General features: G+C 43.1%; 1 protein-coding gene across 1 annotated transcript in view; it reads right to left on the bottom strand.

The window, feature by feature from the left end:
* Positions 1-20,520, bottom strand: part of ITK (IL2 inducible T cell kinase) — a 25,980-nt gene extending 5,460 nt beyond the window's left edge. Inside the window, exons 1-5 of the mRNA XM_075441628.1 lie at positions 20,350-20,520; positions 6,097-6,201; positions 3,047-3,128; positions 1,513-1,641; positions 775-855 (exon numbers count right to left, since the gene is read on the bottom strand). Of these exons, the coding sequence (XP_075297743.1) occupies positions 775-855; positions 1,513-1,641; positions 3,047-3,128; positions 6,097-6,201; positions 20,350-20,520 (568 nt within the window). The remainder of the gene's footprint in view (positions 1-774; positions 856-1,512; positions 1,642-3,046; positions 3,129-6,096; positions 6,202-20,349) is intronic.
* Positions 20,521-20,641: the final 121 nt, after the last annotated feature.

Raw genomic sequence — 20,641 nt, 5'->3', positions numbered from 1 at the left:
TACTTCTGCCTGATCTATTCTTCACAGATGTTTTCTAAACTCCTCTTAAAAGCCTCCAGTGACAAATCTCCATGGCCTCCCTAGAGGGACTGGCCCAATGCCCTGCTGCCCCTCAGTAAGGCACCCAGCCCTAACAACCTCTGCTTCTTCCTTCTTTTGAAATAAGCCGATGACATTTTGTCCCATCCACAAGTGGGTTTGGAAATACCACTTCTCTGTTTCCCTTCACAGCAGCTTTTCTCATATCCCTCCTACTGGCCCGGTTTCCCTTTCTATAGCTTGAAAAAAACATACACTTGAAGCTTCACTCACCATTGGAAAGCTATTTGTGAAACCAAGCTGTCTTTGCAGGACTGAACCTACCTCTAGTGGGATGCTGCTGATTTATAGCTTATGAAAAAATATGTAAGTGGTAAGAGAAAAGCCCAGGGAATGTTATCACATCTGACATTCTAGGCCACTGCCCTGTGGTGAGCCTTAATGTGCATATTATAGGAAGAGAGGCAATGGCTTCCAGTTGCATCAGGGGAGGTTTAAATTGGATATTAGGAAAAATTTCTTTACTGAAAGAGTGGTTAGGCATTGGAATAGGCTGTCCAGGGAGGTGGTTGAGTCACCATCCCTGGATGTGTTCAAAAAACATGTAGACGTGGCACTTTGGGATATGGTTTAGTAGGCATGGTGGTATTGGCATGGCGGTTGGATTTGATGATCTTAGAGGTCTTTTCCAAGCCATGATTCTATGATATATTCAGCACTGCTAGTTAAACACACAGGCCACTAACGACAGCTTAGTGTGCCTCACTGTACTCACCCAGTTGTCTTCAGGAGTGGGAGGAAGAGGCTTCTTTGAAGCTGAAATGAAATCAAGAAAGTTAATTTGAAGTAGATCTGGACAAAACCAGGGGGAAAACCGTCAACACAATGAATTAATAAAGGTGTTATAAAACCAGTGAACAGCAAGCCTTGGTCTTTTAGAGTCAGACGTGCCAAGGGCCTGCATCTACAGAGTGACTCTCAGGCACACAGCACAGGTTTGAAGCTGGTGTGCAGATTACTTAAGGAATCACCTAGATACAAGGTAAAGGTGTCTTGGGTGAGGAATGATTGTGTGCTTTTTCAGGAGACAAAGTAAAGATTACACTTGGCCACTGAAACCACAGAGGAAATATGGGTAGGACAAAATAGGACACACAGGGTTGAATGCATGTATCTTAAGAAAGTTGTTACAGCTTATTGACTGAGCACAGCTGATCAAGCTCTTAGTTCTCCATCTCATTCCAAAAACAGCACCAAGCATCACAGAGAGGAAAATGTTAATTCAAAACAAAGACTGCCATATACAGTAAAAGATAAGCCAGAATAAGGAATGTCCCATCAAGCCAGTAACAAGTCTCCTGATGGAAATATAACATGATATTTTTTGATGCTCTGTATGAGACAGAGTTGATCCTTTACTTTTGCTAGGAACAAATATTTTCAAGGTCAGGACAGTCTTAACAAATCCCGTACCATTTTTGGTGGGGTCATACTCCACGCAGCCAGCTGCCATCTTCTCTGTCTGAGCACAGCATCTCCACTTGCCATCTATCCAAAAATCTGGATGACACTTTGAAACCAAACTGTTGTTGTTTCTGGTTTCTGGAAAATGTTAGGGGAAGAAAATGGAGGGGGGAAATGAACTTATTTGCATTCACATCAGTTCTGAAAGACGTCTAGAACTGATTTGAAATAATCTGCACTTTAAAGAAGCTGCTTATTATTTTCAGAACAAGCTTCGGTGAATATTATGAGCCTCATCTGTTAAAGTTCTCCTTTCTCCTGAAATGAGTGAATGCCACCATCGACGTGGAGGAATAGCCTTCCTGCTGGTGATGGAGCCCATACGTCCCTACTGCAGGAGAACAGAATCCTACCAGAGTGACTCTCTTTAAACTGATAAACAACAAAACCACAGAAGGAATGTCTCATAAAGAGAAACAAAACCTGGCAGGTCATATACTGATGACTCCCATGAAAGACTGCAGCTCTACAGCATGTATATGTGTAGGACACGGACACTTGCTGCTTTGGTTTGGTGCTCAGAAGGAGCTGTACAAGGTGGCATTTACCAGCACTAAACATTTTTTTTGCACATGTAAATACCAGTCTTGAATGTCTGCATGAGTGATTAAAGGTCCTTCTTTTTGAAGCTCAGGCTATCTCTAATAATAATTCTCCTGAAAAGAATAAAAAATTTCTGCTGGCCTGTTTCAAGAGACTATTCAAATTGTCCAAGTGAGGGGACGGTCTCCAAATGTTGAACAAGCAGAGGTGATAAAGTAGAAGCTTGGAGCAGGTGCACTTCAGAAGGGGAAAAACTGGCTGCAAGAGTAAGTGCATGAGCTTAATAATATCTCAGTCAGGCACAACGTTTTCAGGGTGAACAATACAGCACCTGGTGTTGCAAAGCAGGAAAAAGCTCTGATGGAAGCCTGCTGCAATTTCATGTAACTAACACCTTCCTTATGTCAAGTATCCTGCTTCGTTTCTGCCTGCAGTGGTTAGTTCTTGTGCCTTCACTTCAGAATCATTGCAGCGAACCACAGCACATTTCAGGAGGCGAACAGGAAATGAAAGCTACCCACAAAAATGTTTCTTCATAATCACGATTCTCTAAGAAGGTTGTCATCTATACAAAAAATCTATTAATAAGAGCTGAAAAATCTTCTACCCAGAAAAGATTAATCTCTAAAAACATATAGTCATATAAAAATCCTCATCTCTTCCTGAATAAGAAACCTCAAACTACACTAACATATTAACAGTTTATCCTAGAAAGAGGCAATTAAAGCATTCCATGTCCAAATTTTCCACGGCTGCTGAAAACAAACCCACCAAATTTATAAGCTATTTGATTTTATAACCTCATTCCCCACTACCACTTTGCATGCTTAGATACAAGACATCGACTCCTCTTGCACACTTTCTCTGCATTATAGCTTGTGAGAAAACGGTCTTGGGATAAGTCACTATAACAGTTTGGTGGGCACAGGCGTTTTATCACCTTCCTTCAGCGTGAAGACCCATCTCTGCCGGCTCTCACGATTGGGTGCAAACACGTAGAGTATGTAGTTATCGTGGACGATCTGGAGAGGGGAACAAAGAAGGGAGCCAGCCATTAGAGACAATCCCAGATACACTGGGCATGAAGGAATCCCTGAAGGAAACAGATAGCAGCCCCCATGCTGACAAATGACACACAAAATGATGATGTGGGCCTGTTCAGAAGCATCTCTTAACCTCATTGATTTTTGATTATTTAAAATGGAATAGAAGCCCTGATCAAGAAAGATGACAAGCAATGTTTTAGATCAATTTTATGCTGTTAAGAAATGCCCATGAAATCAATGGAGATGTAGCAATTTCAATTTGTAGAGGATTCAGCCCGTTACTCGGTGACTGCAGTTCATTCTTCTAAAGCATCTCTGGGGAAATGGCGTCTGTTTCTTGGCAGTTTCTTGTAAGATACCTTCACTTCACATCTAAGAGCCAAATTTAGCTTTTCTTGTGTCAGTATAAATCTCAAGCAGCTCCCTGGAGATTATCTGAATTACTATTATTCTTCAAAGTTTTTAGTAGTTTTCATTGGGGTTATAGAGGAGAAATAAGAAGCTGGAGCAGATGAACAATGAGCAATCAAGATGCTGTTTTCATCAGCTTGGCCTCAATGGAACGAACAAAGGAACAGAAATACAGAACATTTGTGAAGTTTTTCAAACCAGGGAGTAAAATCATCACAAGAACTGTAATGACTTAGAAACTGAATCGGATGACTACATTTGGGCTTAAAATTTGATGTAAAGCATAATCTATATTTCTCTTCCAATATTTATCTCAACAATTTAATTCCAAATGGGACCTGGTCTCTTTGATGCACAGATGCTTTGAAAATCTTTGACCGCTGTCTTTAAACAAAGGCTTCTACAAGACAGCAGCTGTGTTTTAGGCTTTCTCCAGGGGTGTAGATGAGGCAATGTCGATTATTGTTTAAAGAACAGGAAACATTTGCTATCTCTTAGCCTGAAGGCCTTGCAGGCACCCAGAGACAGCCGTGTGACTCAGTTGCTCTGCATGCTATGGAGAGACAAATTATAACCTCTTTCACAAAAAATCAAAACAGGGGAGGAATAATTCCCGCTCATTTAAAGCCACTCCTGTTGATGTTATTGTTATGTCTGTACAATGTTTTGACAATCTAAGACAGATTTTGAAATATGCGGGAAGCAGATCTCCAAAAGATGTAGGCATGAGCATGCACAATGGCACAAGATCACTCATTTCATGCCTCTCTGCAAGGGGCTCACTTGTCAGATGAGCCACACAAAACCAAGTAGCCACTGGTGGTTCCACAGAAGATTTACAATTGGGTGCAGCCAAGACTTTTTAAAAAAAAACCAGACAACATAATTTAAAAAAAAATACCACAAAACTGACTGTAGGACAAAATTCAGATGTGCTACAAGCAGAAGTGATTACCATGACCTCAGCAGAGCACTGTCCAGCAAGACTGGTCCACTGTAACCATCCCACCAGTACTGGCCACTTTATTTTCCTGTTCCTACAAGCACTGGAGATATGGAGATATAGATTTGAAAATTCAGACCGAAAACAAACAGATCCAAACATTTGTTCCTTCTCTCATCCACGTTCACTCAAGTTACGAGCAGCTGAGGTTCCCCCATCAAACTCTCCCCCAGACAGGCAGCTCCCACCCAGCGCCACTTAAGAGCTTTCCTGTCGGGCTGCTCCTGAAGAGCCGTTAGCAGCATACAGCAGCATCTTCTGCCACTCCTAAATGCCCACAAACAAGGCCATAACACTTTGATCATCTGGTCTCTTGAGTGCTCATTATACACCAACTTAGCAACATTTTATAATATTCCAGGACAATTTTTATGATCCTGACTGGGGACCACCCCAAGCTGGAGGGAGATTTTCCTGACCCAGCCTCACGTGGGAAATTATTTCCTCTCCCTTCTCACATCTCTGCAAGGTAACATTTTCCAGGGCTCAGACTAGAGGATGGTACATATGCACTTTTACTGTTCAAACGAAGATTTAGAGAAAACCCTGCAAGCTACTTCGTGATTTGTCAGAATGACAGTACCAAGAGAAGCCTCCAGATTGATGCTGGTTTTGAGATAAAACAAGAATGGCAAAAAAAAAAAAAAAGAAAGAAAGAAAGAAGGAAAGATTTTGCTTCATGGTTGTCTTTTTTCTTTTTATAAAGTTACATATCTTTTTTAACATCTATTCTGTACAGGGGTCACAATCAGTAGCTTTTATCTGCAAATCTGAGTCCATATAATTCGGTCTTTTAAAGCCATCTGTGAACAGAGATGGCCCTGTATTTGCTGGAATCCATACATCATAATTATTAAGAAAAATAGTCACCAATATGATAAAATTCTGATAAATGACAGCACAGGGAATAACATAATAAACTGAGAATTTGTGTTACAGTAACTGAGCAAATACTCTGTGACATTTATGTTTACATGGCAACGTAAATGTATCCCATATGTATTAATAATTAACACTAGACAATGTGTTCCTCATCCTAGAGCTAGCACTGTCCATCTCTTGGTCGTTAAGCTATCTCACCACTAAAAGCCCTCTCTGTTCTTGTCTGGTATCTCATCCCTAACGCATCACATTGACCAGTTTCCGATGCAAAGCCCACTGAACGGATTTAGTTTCAGCACTACACAGGTAAATTGGCCAGAACCCTGGGTGGATTCCCCGAGTGAAAGATGGGCTTTCTCTGAACAGAAGTTAGTGGGATAGCTGAATGTTGTGTTAAACACGGGGTAGGATTAGAAGATCTAACAATCCTTTCCAATTTAAACCCAAAGAGTCTAAGACTTTATGGATCTTGTAGTAACAGTCAGTCTCTGATTCCCCAGTTCATTTCAAACCTCAATCTTCCTTTTCTTCCTTTGTTGTTCTTCACCTTGGTGTTGGGTTCCTCAACGACTGCACTGTGAGGGAGAATGTTGTTGACATACAAGATGACGTGATATCTCTGTCAGTATGGTCAATGGACAGACTCACCTGGAAAGGATATTTATACTGACAGGGAATGATGATGTCACTTTTCACAATTTCCACACATTTAATCCTGGAAAGTTCCACAGCACCCTTCAAAGTCCTCTTCTTCTAAAAGACAGAGAAAAGCACTTGGTTAATGCTAATGATTAAGTGACTAATTGGACAAGACTGTCACGTCCACAGGGAATTTAATTTTAATGGAGCAGAAGAAAATTAACTGATTATGTAAGACATTTAAAAGTATAAAGATTCATTCATATATATGGCACCTCTATATGGATTGCACATACATGTACATATATGCTCATACATATATTGCAACTCAGCACATGGATTCTTAGAGAACCAGTCAAAAAATTTGGTTGAAATTCAGGTTTTACTTTTCCTTCCAACAAGATGGAATGGCTTTTTAACCAAAAAAAAACTGGTTTCATGAAATGTTTCATTTACTAACACTCCTGTTTCATGCTGAAAAGCTAACAATAAATATTTATTTTTTAAAAAGTTTGTATACTGATAGTTTCAAAACTAAGCATTTTATCTAAAACATAACATTTTTACTGCATCTCTTTTCCAAGAAACAAAACACTCCTCTGTTTTTGTTCTGTCTGGGTTTTTAGCTCAGAAAAAATGACAGGAAATTTTGAAGTAAATAACATCCTCAAAAGCTTGCCGACAGCACTATTTTTCTGGCAGCCTCTGCTGTATTATTATTCATCATATACCAGATACCTAGATAACAGTATCTAGGCAAGGGTAAGGAAAGAACAGACATCCAAGTATCCCAGCCACCTTGGCGTACCCCATTTCCTACTGAATCCTCGCCCCGCAGCTCCTCGGCGAGCGGCGCTCGGCTTTTGCAAGCGAGGGCTGAGGCGGGCGCCAGCACGCGGCCGGCGGGAGCTGAGCTAAGGCATGGTACCTGCTGCGGCTTCTGAAGGATTCGCTACAAATGCATTCGCTCTTTGGAGGCAAAATGGTTTCCTGTTTTGGTTCGTTTTCAGTAGGGATTAAACACTAGCTGTCTCCCAGCTCAGCTTTGCAGCAATGTGACGGAAATCAGTGAGATTTAAGAACCCCCAAAACGCTGCAAAACTTCTGTTTTTCAAACGCAGGCGACTGTCAACAGGAGAGAGCACGAACTCCAGCGACCATGTTGTACCTGCCGCACATTATCATTCAGAGGCACAGCAAGGCTTTGGCAACTTCCTCGCCCTCCCTCGGCCCCCCAGCCCAACCATCGGTGCCCTTCACCCTCCACAGCTCCTTCTTGCCCCTTGCTCCCCACGTCACCGTGACCCTGCAGCTCTGCCGTTCTGCATGGCACCCCCGTGCTGACCCTCACTGCTGCTCCCTTGCTGCCTTCCGTCAGCAAATTTAGCCAAAAACAGGGAAGCAGCTGATGCCACTGGGGATGGAGTGAGGTTTCCACAGTGCACTGTCAGACGGGCCCTGAGGCTCCTCAAACCTTGCTCTTGCGCAAACGGCTGAGTACTTTGCCTTTGTGTGCTTGGACTTGAGGAAAGAGAGGGAAATGATTACAGTGTGGTCTCACATCGCTCTTGCAGAACTTTGCTGGTGCATTTGGTTTTTGTATTTGCTCGCAATTCAACCAGCGCCTCTGGATTTACTGCCAGCACCATCTCCTGTAGACACCATCTGCCTGTGTGGCTACATGGGGTGGAGTGGGATTTTTTTATATCAATAAACCCAAGGCTATAAAGCATCCCTAAATGTAAACACCATACAACTATGAAGAGTATTGCCAAGCCTTAGAAGGCCTTACTGCACCCTGTCTTCACCATGTATTTTCTTTCATTCTTGCCTATTCACTTTTTTCTTCCAGACTTGGCTTCCTCTGTCTCCACAACCTCCACTATCATTTGTTCTGCCCTTGGGATTTCTGCCCCTTCCATGAGACACAAAGCCATTTATTTCCTACAAAAACCTTCAATCTCGCTAGCATTGAACCCTTCTTCATCTTACTGCTTTGAAGTCCCAGGGCTTAACCACATGCACTCCTCCTCCGAGGATTTGGGAAGCAACGCTGTGGCAGTCACCCGCTCTGCTCTTTCACTGCACACTGGTTTTTGGTGATAATTTTCCAGACTCTGCTGAAAGACAGGGTCCAGCCTTCTCAAGGAGCTTTGTGCAGTCATCCTGCAGCTCTCATCACCTACTGTGCTCCTTTTAATCACGCAATTTCAGCAATGGAAGCGCCCCAGAATCTCACATCGGAGTGCAATGTCAGGGTGCGTCTCACAGCCAGCGCATTGCCCGGCAGATCCTCAGCAGATGGGACTTTGCTGATAGAAAGCAATTACAGCAGCACAAACAACTGGAATTATCACTCACAAACCCGGCATTACCCAGAAACTGGGCTGGAAGCTAAACATCTCCCTGCTTTTGTGATGCCAAACTGCACTTTAATCCAACAAAAGCAACTGGGTCGTTTGGAAGGGAGCGGAGAGGAAAAGCCCCTTAAAAATGGTCTCCAAAAACCTCAGAGGCTTATTCCTAAAACAAGCTAGACAAAACGTGCTGACAGATCTCCATTTGTCGTTTTCAGTCTGCCCCAAGTATAGTTAAGTAGATGTTTTAGCTGGTTGATCAGAAAAAACATCAGTGGTCTGACTGTGTAATGTGTGTGCAAAGATAACCAGGGCATGCTGCTGTGCCACGAGGAGAAGTACAGTGTGCTGCAGATCAGTCTGTCCTGTTTTATTTCTTTTGGTCTGTTATTTGCAATAAGGCAATTCCAGGAAGATGAGCTAACAGCTCTGAATGGAGCCAGATGCATCAGAAGCCCAAGGCATTGCACTCTTCATCTTTGGTATTTCACCTCCTCTTGCCACCCAGCTCCAGCAGCTCTTTCACTGATGAGTCTTTTAGTTTGTGTCTACCACGTAAACCAGATGACCACGATGGGCCCTATTTGCGTTAGATATCAGGACAATTGGCTGTGGTACAGTTGACATAGCCCTGCCCTGCAACACAGGAAGGCATCTCACCATGCTTGCTTAGGACATGAGCCACCTGGCATTTATCACGTGCTAAGACCACACAACGACCAACCCTGCAACTCACCCACGCCACGGCAGCTTGGCCACCCAACAGAACGAATCCCTTTCCACCAGCTCAGGGTCTGGGGCAGAGGAAGGAGCGGGGACATGGAGCCGGTGGCGGGAGGTTCATCGAGCTGTCAGCGGCGCTGCAGGTGACACAGGCGCGTGTCGTGAGCACACTTCCTGACCCCGGCTCTGCGCCCTCAGGCTCCACAGAGGTCTAAGATCTTGTAAGATATCGGGCTGAGCAGTCTGAGGAATTTGCTACTTTCTAGCTAACACTTGGCTGCTGCTATTTGTGAAGCCCATTCATCAAACGGGCTGCACCAAGTGTTTCGACTGAAGGTTCCTTGGTTGTCGCTGAAGGTTCCTTGGTTGTTGCTTAAAGGCTTTGCAGAACCCCACTGTATTTACCAAAGGGCTCTGGCCAAAAAAGTAGCCACCAGTTCTGGAAGCAGAGGGAAGGGAGGGAGGCCAAATGCTAGGGAGAGGTAAGGCAGGGGTGGGCAGAGCCTTATCGCAAGGAGCACGGGAGGAGAGAGCTGCCAGGCAGCAAGGCGGCGCGCCTTGTTTCATAAAACCAGCTCAGTTCAAAAGTTGTATAAGAACTTCTATCTTGCTTCTTTTATGCTGGTGAGGGCAAAACCGAGCAATTAAGATTCATGCAGCCCAAACTCCTTGGCAGTGGTCACTGCCAAGGGCTCTCCACACTTCAGCTGGGCTTTCCGTGCCCCGTGTCACTGGGTGTTTGCGTTCACCCCTCTATCTCCCCGTACCTCATCCCCATCGCCTCCATGTCCGTCTGCAATGCTGGCTGCTGCTCCCAGATGGGCAGAAAGCAGCACCGTCCTCTCCATAGGCCTGCTGTGTCCCCCTTGGATATGGAGTCCCTCCTCCTCCCACAAGGTCTGTCCATGAGCCCATGTTTGCCCACTGCTCCCCAGTTGCAGCTGGACATTTTCTCTTGGTAGAAGGGTAGGGGAAAGCTAATTCATAGCTGCGGTGGAGCAAGGTAGGAAATTCCAGTCCTCTGTAAGCTCAACCACAAAAATATTTCCATCAATATAAGCATTTAATGACTTTTTCTATAGCGTCAGGGTTTTTTTGTAAGAATCCGAGCCAAACTTCATTCCCTGTTTTCACTTACTGTCTTGACTAGATGGTACCATTCTTAATTGTCTTTGGCTCTTGGCATGACCTGCTTGTCCTGTGTCACCTGCTCTCCGTCCCTCTGCTCCAGCTGTGCTCAGTGTGCAGCCTGGACAGATGCAGAAGCTGATCTTGGGGTTTCTTATTCTGTGGGCTTGAGGTGGTGAAACCAAACCAGGTTATTTTTTTTCAATGCTATGTACAGTCCCTCAGGGACAGGCAGGGAAAAAAAAAGCAAAAAAAGCAAAAGCTTTGGCTTCTGCACACCACTAGAATAAAGTGTATCTAAGTGTGAAGAGAGGCTTGCATGCACATTGAAGTATTTTTAGAGTGGCAATGAGAGACTGTTGTGCTGGCGAGACCAGTGCCTTCAACACCTACTGCAGGCACTGGCCTTACGAGGACTAACATACCTCTGCAGAGGGCTTATTCTTGCACGGTGCATGTTCTCTAGACCCCCATCCACAGCTCTTACTGGTGACGTGGTCACCGCACACAGTAACAAATAGCAGTAACAATAATACCACTTGACCATATCGTACTACTGTCACCGGTAGCTTTATGCTGCTGGTTTCTGAACTGTGCACCATGGTGTGATGGGGAGGTCAAAATGGGCTCAGGAGAGGGCATGGGCTAGTTTCAGGGAGCAGAGGCAATGCAGCTGCCCTGGGGCAGTGCTGGACTGGAGGTAGAACTTTAGAACTTCACATGTGCCTTTTCAAAAGTTTTTTTTCATGAAAATCAACTCCCTTTCCAAAAGTTGGTAATACAGTGCTCAGCTTTGATCTGTGTTGCTCTCCTTTGGCTGTCAGTAAGTTGCCCTTTCATACAGAAAAGTGGATTTACCGAACTTAAGTGCTGCAAATTCAGCTTGGGATCGTCACACTTTTTTTCGCCTTCATGTATGTTACCACCTGTTACGAAGACTGTGGAGGCTGAGTTGTATCATTAGCTGTGCCTATGGGACCCAACCGCTTCTAAGAACAGAAACACCTCCACTCTTGATATGCAGGCAGCCATGAGACAGAAAAGAAGGAAAAAAAGCAGAAATCCTTTCCAATCGGCTGAGAGGGCTAAGAGGGAACAGGAGTTAAAACAGAGGGCTCTTGCGTTCCCAAAGCCCACAGCTGTGGCTGAATGCCCACAGGGGTGATGTCTTAGGTAACACAGCGACAATTTTACGATGTTGCTATTAAGAACACAGTAACCAATTTTAAATATTCCCCCAGCTATGAAGAGCAAAGGGACACCGTCACAGCTGGGAAGCGGCGTGGGCTGTTCCTGGCTCAACATGTTCTCCTGTAGCACCTGAGAGCAATGAGCCCAGGCTGACATAAAATGGGAAAACCCCCCAACAAATCCCACCACAAAAACGCCTGTCATCAGAATAATTCAGGCTGATTTCAAAATGATTGGAAAAAAGTATTTAAAGGTGAAGGGTTTTTCACTCATACAGCTGTCTCTGAGCTTAAAAAGGCAAAATAAGGTCTAAGTTTTCATGGTGAGATCCTTTAAGATATTCCTTCTCAGCTTCCATGAAAATGTTTGAGTCTATTTTTTTAGTTTTACTCTAAATGGCAGCTACCAACCACTCCTGGAGACAGGCCACTTGGCTCATGGACCTCTAGTGTGATCTGAGATCACACTTTTATATTCTCACGAGCTTAAATTAAGCTCTAAGAATAATACAGGAACATATATCCATTGCTTGCTCTGATTTTTCTCCTCCTAACTCCGGACAAAAATATTTACCACAGCCATACAGTGTTAAAGCTCTACTTGAACTATTAAAATGACATTTTATGGAGGATATGTGTACATGGCTTCAAGGCAAGAGGCACCATTGCAGGTCTAACCATGGTAGGAAATAAATGGGTCCACACATAGACCACTCCAACGGACCTGTCTGTCTCTTTGCAGACAGATCAATATCAACGTGAAGCAGAACCGTTGTGCGAGGTGTAACGCTTTCCAGTGGCAGAGAGCTCAATTTGATGTGGTTTGGTGAACAACGTCTTTTAAAATTAGTAACATGTTACTGCCTTTCAGGTATGAATTTCTTCATGTCTGTCTGAGCTTCTGCAGTAATTTGGAAAGGAATTTCTTGATTTGCTCAGCTGCCCAAATTCTGCTTATGCCTATGGTGTTGCAGTCTCCAGTTTATATACTACTTAGGCTATGAGTCTCATGTGTTGTTGCTGAGATATCAATTAAGAAAACAGAAAATAGTAACCAGAAGCTTATGAGATGTCACTGGAACAAGATGGACTTGTTTTTAATGGTAATTTTCCTGCTACAGTATTTTTCTACTGACCAAAACACTCAAGCATGAACTTGAACCTCCTTGAACACTGTGTTCACACAATTATTTTCTATTCCTTATCATATCCCTTATCTACACGTTGTGATATGTGCTGTTTTTATCATCAATAGGATATTAAGAACTGTTGATTGCTGGATTGATAGAAATTTTGCCTGAACCCTAGCATTGTTCAGTATTTTGGGAGTTCTCTCTCTTATTAGGCATAGTATTAGGATAGTTTGAGGTTTTACGAGAAATAAAACAATTTAAACAATTTTAAAATGAAATTTCAAACCTAAATTGAGCAATTTGAACCTTAAGAGAAAGTTGTAAGGGATTTTACATTTCCTGCCAATACGAAGTACTCCAAAGGAAAACTGGAAAGAGGTGCTAATTAATAATACTGGGATTTTCGGTAGAGCTCTGACTGTTGTGTTATGCTCTAATACCTCCAACATACCCCGTTATATCTGATATTTAAATTTCTAAATGTAGCTGCTTGGTTCACATATCTACCATGACTATTTTGTACTTCTACTTGAATTAAAAAAAATAAATCAGTTTTACAGCTGTTTTCACATCTAAAGAACATGAAGGTGTTTAAAGGTTGGCATACCCTGGATGCACAGTGCGTTGAATTGTGCTGAATGACAAAATCAACTGCAATCAGCGCCTAAGATGCCCCCATTCATGTAACGGGCAGAGATGGAGCTGCACACCTTGGAGTCTGGGGAGGCAGCTGGAGGGCTGCGTCTGCTTCACTGCTGTAACTCATCCACGGGCACTGCAGTCCTCAGTCGCTGCCAGACCCGACTAGAGCAGCTGCAGCCACTAACTGCTTTTTGCCATGTCTCCAGGGACCTGCAAGGATCTGCTTGATTGTACCCTCACCTGGAGCACAGGACATGGGAACAGACCTAACAAAAGAAGCTGAATCACAGCAGGTTCTGACATCAGAAAGTAATTATTTTATCTGCCTGTGACACATTACAGTGCTGCTTAATAATGGTGCTGCCTGCTGTCTGCGCACACTGTTTGTGTGCTATCAGTTCACCCACCATGCAAGGTCACTCCCAATGACTGATTTCAGTATCAAATCTTGTTTACTGAGGCCAATACTGTTTGTAGCCAAAGCCTGTTTCATGCAAACGATCTCAGTTTGTTATCAATTTACTCAGTTCAATTCTCTGTTTACCTATGGAATATCTACTACAGCAGAATTATTCCTGCTATCCTTATAAAGTCCTATAGGCCAGATCCAGTGTTGCATTTCCACCAAAATAATTTAAAACCAGAGAAATCTAACTCTTTTTTAAAAGGCCAGAGAAGTCAGTAGAGCTACACTGAAGCCCCGGACCTCAGACTCTGCAGACTTAGCCAAGAGTTGGCCCGTTCACTGTTCATTCCTCCAGCCTTGCTAAGGCGTCCAATTTTCAGAATTGCATGAGCTGAAAACAGAAGACATGCAGGGGAAAATTGAAACCATAATCTTTCTACGAGGTTTCTATGGTACAAAGCGTACATTTTCATGGGCTCTGTGTATGAACAATCAAGTAAAGCGACCTGGTGGAAAAGCACACTTGGCCATAAGAGCATTTTTCTCTTGGCCCATCACAGGGCCTCACACATCTGCCACAGCCCAGCATTTTCACTGAACTCCTATTTTAAGATCTGACAAAGCCCCTTCCAATGTTCACATTGTCTCAGGTCCCATTGGACAAGCTGCGCATCCCTACTATCAGCACAAGCGGTTTGACAAGAAAATCAATGATGTCACCATCAAGAAACAGAAGAAAAAAAAGGAAGATTCCTGGCTTTCAAATGAGCTTTCTAATATTATGGAAATAAGCCTTTTATGTTACATAAAAGCATACAAAACAACTGCTGAATACCATAGCAGTTTCTTCAAAACTATTCTCGCAAAGGCTACGAGGAGTGGATTGCAGTGAATGAAGGGTTCAGTGAAAGAAGGGAAGCTAAATTAAACAGAGTAAATGACATCGCTTTTTCATTAAGAAAAGTATAAGCTTTAAGGACAAAAAAATAATTGGTCGGAAAGGATGAAAGAGTATAAAGCAACAGGCAGGCATTGCAACAATATGAGTTACAATTTTGATTGCAACAAAAGGAAAAGGCAGACACTGGAAGCAAAAATGGCCGGAGTAGAGAAATCTAATAAAAGGTAACTATTAGAAAATCTCCTATTTATTGTCATATATTCATATGAGAAGGAGTTACTTCCTTCTTAAAAATATGAAAGAAAACATGATTTAAAGATTTTGCCACACACATAATGTTCTCTGACAGAAGAAAGATTTGAGCTTTGTAATTTAAAGAAAATGGAAGTATCTGACATCTGCTGGGAAGACACTGCTCAGAAGTAATTAAAAAAACTTATTGAAAGATTAAAGGTCAGTAAATACCCAGGCAAAGATCTACTAGGAACACAACTGAGTATGCAGAGAAGGTGCAAAAAGAAAATTATTATAATCAATTTCTGGAAGACAAAATGAGTTGTTCCAGCAAAAAGGCGCTATTTTTGTTATCAGACTCTACCCCACATTTGTAGAGTTAGACAGGCCACAGACACCAGACACAGAACTACCTGCGTTTTACTTAAAGCAATCTTGTCTAGATGATATCAGCACCCTGAATCATGCCGCAGAAGTCGTGAATGAGAACTGCAGTAGACGGGAACTTTGTAAATGGCCAGAAAAACGTTTGACAAGACACATTGGAACAGGTTGCCCAAAGACGTGAAATCTCTGTCCTTGGCTTTCAACCAGTGGCTAGTCAGTGCCCCAGCCAAGTTGTTCTGGTGTTGGCGATAGTCCTGCTCCGAGTGTTGATCTGATGCTGGCGATTGTCTGGCCCCAAGCACCAGGTCTGACTAAATGAATTTAAGAAGTGCCCACCAGCCAGTTCTCCCATGATTCTGTGATTTCACAGTAGGTATGAGGCTTATTGTGGCAAACAATATGAATTTAATCCTCCTTCAACTCCAGTAACACCATTCAGATTACCTTGTCTCCATCTTATTAAAGGCTGTACTGATTTTATTACAAAAAAAATCATCGAAAGATGTGTGATGTACATAGATGCCAAGCCTGACTTTTTTGTGGGTGGTGCATCTTATTAATAAATGAGAGGTATAAGAGATGATGGAGATCAGAAGACAGATGGTATTGCAAATTCTGGCAAGTAAACAGGACTTGTTGATAAATACATGACAAGTCATGCAGAATGACATATCTAGTCAGAGACGTATTTATTTGGAAAGTAGTCTTTAAAACCGTAATTAATTGACTTTAGATGAGGATTATAGCTTCATGACTATTAAGGTATTCAGAATACACAAAGTAAATTTTATATTAAACAATGAGAAATGGTATGAACGGTCATTCTAATTAACAGGAACATCAAAAAGCAGATCTTCAGAAGCAGAGTCTTAGTCTGCTTACATGAGAGTCTTGTGGAAAAAAACAAGTCTTTGCTGGGCAAGGTGAACAAGGCAGACCCTGTGTAAAATAATCAAGGTAAGATGGACTGCTGGACCGAGGAACAAAGTGCTGCTTTTGTTACCATGGGTAGCTGGACTGTTGCGAGTAACCCAACATGAAGGTAATGCAACAGAAGCAGCTGAAGCATTTTTAGGATGCTGATAAAAGTCTTTTCAGCCAAGTTTATTCCTTTGTTCTCCTGGAACGAGGGACTGAAGGCAAATTCCAAGACACACTGAAGTGCTATCTTTATATCTGAATATCAAAGATGTGAATGAAAGAGCCCAGGACAAGGCTGACTCATGCTGTGAGACCTCTTGAGCATCTGACCAGTGTAGGAAGAATAGTGCGAATGTAAACGAAAAGTGAACTCGGACCTTTTCTGTGTGCGCCTTTCATTGCTGCCTTTAAAAGCTGGACTGGTAATAGCCCACAAGTGCGTGAAGATATAAAATTTAAAAATATTTATGTGCCTGAACTCCCCAGGTGTTAGGTGCAACTTTCCCAGCCCTGCAATACTTCTCAGAATGCCTGGATAGAGCAAGGTGAGGATTTCTGAAGAGGGAAAGCCGTGGCGTAGTGACATGGAGCGCTTCTCCGTAGTTGATACAGACAGACCCAAGCAGTCTCCGCAGGTCTGAGCCACCCCAAGATGAGCTGCTCTGATGCAGAGGTCAGGTAGTGGTCATGGTACCACAGCCCAGAAGACAGTGGCCTGTTCACCATGTGGCATCAGCCTGAGACATCTGTGCCACTTTGAGACTACAGCCAGCTTGAAGCACAGGGAGAGATGCTCGTTTCTGGCTGTTGCCATCCAGGTAGGAATGTGACATGCCAAAGACTATGCAAGAACCTCTAATTAGTATCTAAAATACTAAACTCTCCTGTCTGCTCACCTGAAGGATTTACCAAACACCACAAGCAGTTAGGCAAATGGGATATGGGTAACTCATCAGTTTGTTTTTGCTAAGTAAGGACATTTGAAACTCTGTCCTAGACACCTCTCCAAAGGGATTCACTTGTCTGCTGCATCTGCAGTACTCTCAGATACCCTGAGAGTATCACACAGTGTCCTCACTGCCGGTTATTCTGGTGAAGATCAAACTAATTGAAATAATTACAGTGATCAGTCCTGTGTGCTCACATGCACAGTAGCTATAAAATCAGGCCCTGGAAATGAAGAATTTTTGCCTGTGGAATTGATTTGCATGTTATAATAAAGGCCCTTCTGATGTATTTTAGTAGAGACGGGGGCTGAATACATGTGCCTGTTAGCAGGGCTTTGCGTTATGTTAAGACAGCCCTGCATTGTGCACTGCATAATGAATTCCAGAAAATACAGCTTCTTATTGTTGTTAGTTATTGGGGGACTCATTCTCCTAATGAGATATGTAAATATCTTTCATTAACATTAACGACGATTGTGTCCTCAGCCCCTAAGGAGAACAGTGCTTTCTGTCTAGCTATGGCTGTTAGGATGAAAATGCCATTACAGTTATTGAAAAAATTTGCCTTTATGATGTTGATTGTCTTGACAGCTTTTGGTATCATTTACAGAATTGGCCCTGTACCCTTCTGACCTGTTTATTTCCTTGCTTTGGACTGCTACAATAAACTCTTAAACATCTTTTTGTACCCATGATGTCAAAATGCAGAGAAAGGATCTGGGTGCTAAACCCTGTTAAAAACAGGCAAAACATGTAAACCTGGGCTTAACGTGTAAGTGTACGCTTCACTTTAAGCCACCCAACTGAAATCCGTGGGACGTCTCAAGCTGCTGAGCAGTTCGCTAGTTGTTTTACCTGACTTCATGCCCAGGCTGTTGTCACTGACGGACCGGGGACCGGAGAGATGGGTACTGTAAAGTACTGAACTCTGACTACAGTAAGTCACGGGGCAGGCTGGTAATGGCTTCTTAAAGAAACTCACCGAAAAGTCTTACAGCAAACATCCACCCAGACTTCCCTTGAAAAGTACATACTTTAAAAGCCCAGACAGGTGCTGGCCCCATCTATATGGTGCAGCACGCATGCCTGAGGATAGTCCCCACCGCTGCAGCCAGCTGGCAGAGCACAGCGATGTCCCTACCGCTCTGCCCTAAACCTCCAGAGCAGTGGGACCATATGTAAACTGCCTGCTGGCAGTGGTGACAGCCTGTGCTAACCCCTGCCGGTCCCACAAATTACCGGAGAGCCCCCACGGAGCAGAGCCAAACCTGTGCCAGGGCCTGCGCTAGAGAATGAGCAGCACGGATCGTTGTTTTCAACGCCTGCGCACGCTCCCCGGTCCTGGCTCACTCACGGGGATGGGCACGGCCCGCGTGTTAGGCAGTACCATAATCTTCCCTTCCCTAGCTGTGAACTCAACTGCTGGAGTTCACTCTGTTCTCAGCACAAAAGAAGACGGTGCTTGCATGGGCTGCCCTGAGCTTTTCTCTCCAGAACAGCAATGACCTGACCATGTGGAGGTCTCACCAGGACGGTCTAATTTTGGGGCAGATGAAGAGGCTGAGGGTTGGTCCTGGGAGTATTTCACAGAACAAACTCTTTTCTCCCAATTCTCCCAGAATAAAGTTCTTCTATCCATGTAACAATCTGATTTTGACAGTTTGTGTCAGAAAAAAATCAGCATGTCAGGGAAAATCAGCCCTATAATTACAGACATACCCACCAACCCCCAAATGTGTATAAGGGCCTAAAGCTACATGTGTGTTTACATGTAGATGTCTACACACATATAATATGTGCATGTTTCAAATACACCATGTATAACATAAAGTAGGTAATACACCAAACCTCGTCCCACCTAACTGACCTTTAGGAAGACTAGGGGAGAAAATTTCCAGAGACACTCACATAGTTTATGAAATCTATGCCCCACTGAAAATCACCGAGTCAGATTTTCCAAACTATTTCAGTGTCTGAAGATGTTGACAGACACCTGCTGCGATTCTGTAAAAGGATCTAGGCAAAGTGTATGTTGAATTCAAGTCCACCAAGACTCAGAAAGCACCGAAGAAAACTAGTTGTGAAGATTTCTCTAAATAGCTACAGCAGAATCACATAGACGCTGTTAGAAATTTAATCCAAAGTAATTAAGTGGGATAGTTATAATGGAATTTAAAATCTTAAAATAATGACTTTTGAAAGATAGTTTGGAGACCACACAAAGAGAGTCTCAACCCAAATATAAACACAGTACACAGCAATAAATGTTTAAATATGGAGGTAAGAAAAACACAGACTATAAAATAAAAGCAAGAAAAACATTTTGTTGGGCGTATTTCAGAGAATTAACTTGTAAGTAAAAATGACTGTTAACCCTTAAAGCTTATATCCAACCTCAAGTAGGTTATGATAAAATACAAGGGCACACCGTACTTGGCTTTTCTTGTTGCGTTCAGTTTTAACTTAATTTTCTGCAACTGAGCAAGATCAGATGGTGTGAAGTTGCCAGTGCTGGATAGCAAGGCAGCACGATCCCCAGTTCTGCTCTGCATACAGTAACAGTACCTGAACATAATGGATTAACTGCATGTGCAGTGACTGTTGGAAAACAAGCGATAGTATTTACAACCGTAATGAGGCTCACCACACATCCAGCTTAACAGAAGAAGGAAATAATTCTCATTTCACTAGAACACTCAGCACAATGGGGTGCGCAGATTGACTTCTAATTTTCTTCATATTTAGCAAATCAGGGAAATGCAAGCTTGGGGAAACGATGCCCAGTCTGAGCACGGATCTCATCACCACATCCCTGCTGAAGCTAACTCCGAAGACTAGACATGTTACACAAGGCAGCTGAATTTATTTTAAAATGCAAGACTGGTCTCCTACCAGCCATCAGCCTGCTGCCCTGGAGAAAAGAATGAGAGAATGAACATTTGTGGATGATATTTTTCGCAGACTTAATTAAGGTACACTCGTGATCTTTGCAATACTCCACTCCAGGTCACCCCTGTACTCCTGTGAGCTGCCAGGCACACGCTCACGCAGCTCTTACACACAGCGGTTATAACAGCCCGTGCTAAATTCCTGCAACAAAACTAGATCCTTTCTATAAAATAGTCTTAATCCTCCATGCACACCAAATGCCCACTGGCCAGAATGACCCGTTTGACCATTCCGCAGTTTGGAGTGAATGGTGCTGTAGTAAGGACCAGAAATGTTAATAAAATTTAACAAAAATCATCCTTCCCTCCATTACTCTATTATGAGAGAGAAAATGGCTGACATACCCCATGGCGATGTTCATAGTAAGCCAACTTGGATTTGGTTAAGACAAAGAAGCGCACTTTAAAGTTGGAGGGTGAAGTCCTTCTCTTCTGCTGGGATTTTTTGATCAGCAGTTCCTCCAGGAGCACACAGTTATTCATGGCTGAGCCAGAAATGGTCCTCTCCCAGGACATGGGATGACTGCCCTAGGCACTGAGCACCCGTCCAAGAAAGAGACACAAGAAGCAAGACAGTTAATTTAAAAAAAAGAAAAAGAAGGTGTTCAAAAGGCAGCGTAGGTGCTTTGAGCTTTAT

The sequence above is a fragment of the Opisthocomus hoazin genome, chromosome 22, assembly GCF_030867145.1.
Source record: "Opisthocomus hoazin isolate bOpiHoa1 chromosome 22, bOpiHoa1.hap1, whole genome shotgun sequence".
NCBI classification, from domain to species: domain Eukaryota; kingdom Metazoa; phylum Chordata; class Aves; order Opisthocomiformes; family Opisthocomidae; genus Opisthocomus; species Opisthocomus hoazin.
The sequence above is the reverse complement of the archived record's forward strand: the minus strand, read 5'-3'. Positions and strand labels throughout refer to the sequence as shown.